The following is a 6,000-nucleotide window of genomic DNA, read 5'->3' on the forward strand; positions in this document are numbered from 1 at the left end:
GACCAACACTTTACATGTTGCGTTTATATTTTTATTCAGCATATATATCAACACTGCTCATACATATACTAACTAATTAAAGTTGTGAAATGTGAGACATTTTGCATCATGTGATGTTTCTTTCATCAGTGCATAAAAATAATAAAGATAATGTACTTTTATTATATTATATCTTCATTTTTTTTTTTTGCTTGGTCCTGACTGCAATACATCCATATAAACAGACTGTGGATTTACCAACAAAATAAATATTACAATTGGAATCAGTAATGCTGAAACTGCCACATCCATTTGCAAAGAAATTAACAAAGAAATGACTTCATACAATAGGTTAGGTTTAGGTTTATATCCCTCTGATATCATTGCACATCATTGCATGTACAATAGAAGAGCAGAGTGTGTAATGCACAGGTTTTCACCACCATGCTGGATGCTCTTCTCCTCCGTTTCCTAAACACTAACAAATGTTCCTTGGGGCTTTGTGTCCAGGTTATGGGGTTTCACTAAAGTTGTAGCTGTGTGTCTACGTCTTCTGTGATATGGTTCGGTGTGACTACACACAGGATCATGACTGTGTTATTGTGTGTGGGGCCATGACTGTGTTATTGTGTGTGGGGTCATGACTGTGTTATTGTGTGTGGGGTCATGACTGTATTATTGTGTGTGGGGTCATGACTGTGTTATTGTGTGTGGGGTTATGACTGTGTTATTGTGTGTGGGGTCATGACTGCGTTATTGTGTGTGGGGTCATGACTGCGTTATTGTGTGTGGGGTCATGACTGCGTTATTGTGTGAGTGTGAGGGTTCATGACTGCGTTATTGTGTGAGTGAGAAGGGTCATGACTGTGTTATTGTGTGAGTGTGAGGGTTCATGACTGCGTTATTGTGTGAGTGAGAAGGGTCATGACTGTGTTATTGTGTGAGTGAGAGGGGTCATGACAGTGTGCCATTGTGTTAGTGAGAGGGGTCATGATGACTGCGTGTCATTGTGTTAGTGAGAGGGGTCATGATGACTGTGTGTCATTGTGTCAGTGAGAGGGGTCATGACTGTGTGTCATTGTGTGACTACAGTATACACTACACAATATAGTAGAGTGGATGAGAGGCCAGTTAAACACTACAGCTCTGGTGTTGCCATCAATATTTAATGGCGGAGTGAAAAGCCAAACACTGTGTCATTGCCAGCCCGGTGGGCTCACAATTACAGCATGCCGTTTCAGCCCCCCGGATCGGGTTTGCATCCAATTAGTCCTCTACATGTGGTAGGGTTACCACCACCACCCTGGGTCACCAGCTACAACTGTCCCACGTGGCTCAATACAGAGCGAAGACTGAGGTGGAAGTGAGGACTGGGATGAGGGCATGGGACAGGCTGGGGGTGAGGGTGATGGTAGGGAGGGGGGGTTTGAGAGTGAGGCGGGGAATAAAAGTGAGGGTGAGGTATAAGGGTGGTAAAGGGTGATGATAGGGGTGAGCTTGTGTGTGTATGAGAGAGAATGTGCGTGAGTTAGTGAGGTGGATGGATAACAGGTGATAGTGGGAGTGAGGGATGAGGATGAGTGAGGGATGAGGGAGAGTGAAGGACGAGGGTGAGTGAGGGATGAGGGTGAGTGGGGGATGAGGGTGAGTGTATTTTCCTAATCATGTAGGCTACATTTGTCTTTAGGTAGTAAAAACAAATCACCCGCGGAAAACAAATACTGTAGCAAGACCCCTAATGGTTACACATGTCCAGTAATTTTCCAAAGATTGACTCCTTTTTATTCTTGGTCGTGTGAAAAAGTAGACCAGACTATTCTCTTCTTTTTCAAAAATGTTCCTATCCTTATGTCATTAGGGGTAATATCCAAAGGGGGCAGTTGACATTAGCCTGTCTACTGAGCTTATAATACACCGGGCCTGGTTTTTACTAGCACTTTCAAATTTAAATATTATGATGAGATGATTTTGATTAACATACAACATATAGAGAGACTTTTAGAAGACCACCTTTTGGTTCGGCTGAGCATTTGCACCTGATGCTGCTGAACAGCCATTATTAGTCCAACGGCTCTTGAGAGGATTAGGACTGCAACCTGTTAACGATCATATTTGTTCTAGGGTTGTGATAGATTGCTTTGTAAGACATACTCCAAAGCTTTAGTGTTAGTGTTATGTTTTGTGAAGTCCATCCAAAAAGCAGCGGGGTCATAACACGATTAAACACCACGTTTGCGATGATATCTCACTATTACACAGATAATAATAAAGTTTATCTTAACGAGTCCCAAACTTGCTGCAAACTCTCATGCAACCATTTAGAAATATACTGTAAATGCATTTTAAATGTATTTCTCTGTTTGCTTCAGACATGCCTCTGCTAATAATAATAATGTGTTCTAATAGACTGAAGCAAATAATATTGATTGTCAACTAAAAATAGCAAGAAACATGATGTCATCTTCAACAAGGTCGTAAAGGCAATAGTTTGAATAACTTACCGAACTTGCAAGGCGATGGAGCGTAGCCTATGCATAGCCTACCTAGGTTTTTGCTTTGATTTATGAAGCACAATCAAGTGCAACATATTCAAGTAAGATTTACGTCACTGTTTAATAAATCTTACCTATGGTCGTGATCACAGTGATTGCGAAGTAAAATGATCCAGCGAATTTCCACTGTAACCCGGCTTTATGAGGCTTCAGCTGCAACACCACTTCCTCGAGTTCATCGAAGTTGAGTTTAGTGAGATTGTATTTGTTCCTAAGCTCTTGTTTTCTGTCGTACACCTTCTTCTTCTGAGTCGTCTCCTTCTTAGATTCCAAGGCATCGAAGACAGCCGCACCGACTAACAGGTAGATGAACGTGCAAATGATGAGCGCAAGGGTCCTCACGTTTTGTCTCTTCATGGTCAGGGTGAGTAGACGGGCTCCAAAATTGTGAAAGCGAATCTTGAGGATGGGGAGCTCGGCTGGTTCATTGCGAGGCTGGCTCTATCAACAGGGACAGTGGCGCGCCGAAAGCTCTCTGATGACTTTATTTGCCCAAGCGCACATTTTCTCTCGGAGCTGTTCGTTTCAGCACCACCCCTTCCAACCGCCCTCCCACCGCGTGCTCGCCTGAATGCGTTCTAAGGTCTGTGCGTATGTATGTACAGTATGTCTGTATGCAGAAGAGAGTGGGAGGGAGGCTACTGTAGACGGCAAGTTTACGGTAATATCACCATTAGCTAAAATAGTGCTGCTGTTGGAAAATGCATTATAAGGAAAAACATATGTGTCACAATTATTCGTTTTATAATTTAGGCTAAGCAATAAGGCAACCCTCTCACATGCAACAAATGAATGCAGAACAGACAGCTAGCTACATGCTACTGAAGCCAATTCCCGCCACCACAAATATTTATACTCAAAATGTTGACTTATGTATCTCTAGATTTGTAGACAGTAGCTCAAAAGTTTTACTTACTTATCAAAACATTTCGAGATAGTATCTCACAATTTTGACTTACCATACCTATCTCAACATTTCGAGATAGGTATGTCCAAATTGCAAGATATCAAAAGAAGTCAAAATTGCGAGATCCTATATCAGAATGTAATAATACTGACTGGAAATGACAAGATATTAGACCTTACTTTCTTAATTTGTTCCATTGTGTGGTGATTACAGAGGTGGCATCCGAGAGTGGTGGGGGGTAATTTGTTTTCCTGGGACCCAGAGTTTTTCCTGATCTGGTAGGCTAACCTAACAAGGTAAAATTCTGGACCCTAGTTGTAGGGTATGACATAATTCGGGAAGTATTCAGATCCCTTGACTTTTTCTACATTTTGTTAAGCTACAGCCATATAATACCTTATAATGACAAAGCAAAAATGTTTTTTTTAGAAATGTTTGCAAATTTCTATGAAAAAAAAGGTATTCAGACCCTTTACTCAGTACTTTGTTGAAGCACCTTTGGCAGCGATTACAGCCTCAAGTCTTCTTGGGGAGTTTCTCCCATTCTTCTCTGCAGATCCTCTCAAGCTCTGTCAGGTTGGATGGGGAGCGTCGCTGCACAGAGATGTTCGATTGGGTTTAAGTCCGGGCTCTGGCTGGTCCACTCAAGGACATTCAGATACTTGTCCCAAAGCCACTCCTGTGTTGTCTTGGCTGTGTGCTTAGGTTCGTTGTCCTGTTGGAAGTTGAACCTCGACCCAGTCTGAGGTCCTGAATACTCTGGATGAGGTTTTCATCAAGGACCTCTCTGTACTTTGCGCCGTTCATCTTTCCCTCGATCCTGACTAGTCTCCCAGTCCCTGCCACTGAAAATTATCCCCACAGCATGATGTTGCCACCCCCATGCTTCACTGTAGGGATGGTGCCAGGATTCCTCCAGATGTGACGCTTGGCATTCAGGCCAAAGAGTTCAATATTGGTTTCATCAGACCAGAGAATCTTGTGTCTCATCGTCTGAGAAGCCTTTAGGTGCCTTTTGGCAAACTCCAAGTGGGCTCTCATGTTCTTTTTACTGAGGAGTGGCTTCTGTCTGGTCATTCAGTCATAAAGGCCTTGGTGGTGCTGTAGAGATGGTTGTCCTTCTGGAAGGTTCTTTCATCTCCACAGAGGAACTGTAGAGCTCTGTCAGGGTGACCATCGGCTTCTTGGTCACCTCCCTGACCAAGGCCCTTCTCCCACGATAGCTCAGTTTACACAGGTGGCCAGCTCTAGGAATAGTCTTGGTGGTTCCAAACTTGGGGACCTTCAATGCTGCAGACATTTTTTGGTACCCTTTGACAGATCTGTGCCTCGACACAATCCTGTCTCAGAGCTCTACGGACAATTCCTTCGACCTCATGGCTTGGTTTTTGCTCTGACATGCACTGTCAACTGTGGGACCTTATATAGACAGGTGTGTGCCTTTCCAAATAATTTCCAATCAATAAAATATACCACAGGTGGACTCTAATCAAGGATGATCAATGGAAACAGGATCCACCTGAGCTCAATTTTGAGTCTCATAGCAAAGGGTCTGAATACCTATGTATATAAGGTATTTTGGTTTTTAATTTTTAATACATTTGCAAAAATGTCTAAACCTGTTTTTGTTTTGTCACTGTGGGGTATTGTGTGTAGATTGAGGAAAAACATTTCTTCAATCAATTTTAGAATAAAGCTGTAACGTAACAAAATATGGAAGAAGTCAAGGGGTCTAAATACTTTCAGAATGCACTGTATACCAAATTTGTGCTGTGGTTGTTAGCTATGGTTGTTATCAGTATGTTTCAGTTGATAAGACAGAAGCACATCATTGTGCACAAGTTGACAAATCATGAGGCAAATCAGTCTTAACAACCTCTTCCTTTCTGTCAATATTTTATTAAACCAAATCAAGAGTGTTGGGGCAAATGTCAGCTCGCCACATGTTTTGCCTTTGGCCTTGCTGTGAGGATCTCTGCAACGTGGACAGATGTAAATCCCCACACAATACTACAAATGAAAACAACACATCCTGTATGATCTACCATCTCCAAATTTTGAGAAAGTGTCTCGAAATGTTTGGCCTTACGTATCTCGAAATGTCGAGATATTATTGAGAGGTAACAATGGCACCGGAGAAGAAGGCTGACGTTTTACGTGTCCCCAAACGATTGTGTTTAAAAAAAAAAAAAATTGCATTGTTGATAACTTGTTTTTTTTACTTATTTTGTACAAAATGATGCCGCTGCCATCTCTTATGAATTAAAAGAACTTCTGGACATCAGGACTACGATTACTCACCATGGACTGGCAGAATCCTTTTTTTCCTTTAACAAGTCTGATGAACCCGACTCGAATGATATACTGCTTTCTCGGGAACAGGCGCAGATCCCCGTGATTTGCGTGAAGAGGAGGCAGAGAAAAAGGGGCCAGAAGGCGGGCTGCCTTCTGAAAATTCGTAGGCGATCGAACAAACCTCCACTTCCTTCCATTCTGCTAGCAAACATGCAATCTTTGGAGAATTAAACTACCAACAGGACATTCAAAACTGTAATATCTTAT

At 42.2% G+C, this 6,000-nt stretch overlaps 1 protein-coding gene across 1 annotated transcript in view; it reads right to left on the reverse strand.

Moving 5' to 3' along the window:
- The window catches only part of kcnk3a (potassium channel, subfamily K, member 3a), a 50,732-nt gene extending 47,647 nt beyond the window's left edge, over positions 1 to 3,085 (reverse strand). Inside the window, exon 1 of the mRNA XM_064925595.1 lies at positions 2,606 to 3,085. Within this exon, the coding sequence (XP_064781667.1) occupies positions 2,606 to 2,888 (283 nt within the window). The 5' untranslated portion in view covers positions 2,889 to 3,085. The remainder of the gene's footprint in view (positions 1 to 2,605) is intronic.
- Positions 3,086 to 6,000: the final 2,915 nt, after the last annotated feature.

Source organism: Oncorhynchus masou, chromosome 19, assembly GCF_036934945.1.
Source record: "Oncorhynchus masou masou isolate Uvic2021 chromosome 19, UVic_Omas_1.1, whole genome shotgun sequence".
Taxonomy (NCBI): domain Eukaryota; kingdom Metazoa; phylum Chordata; class Actinopteri; order Salmoniformes; family Salmonidae; genus Oncorhynchus; species Oncorhynchus masou.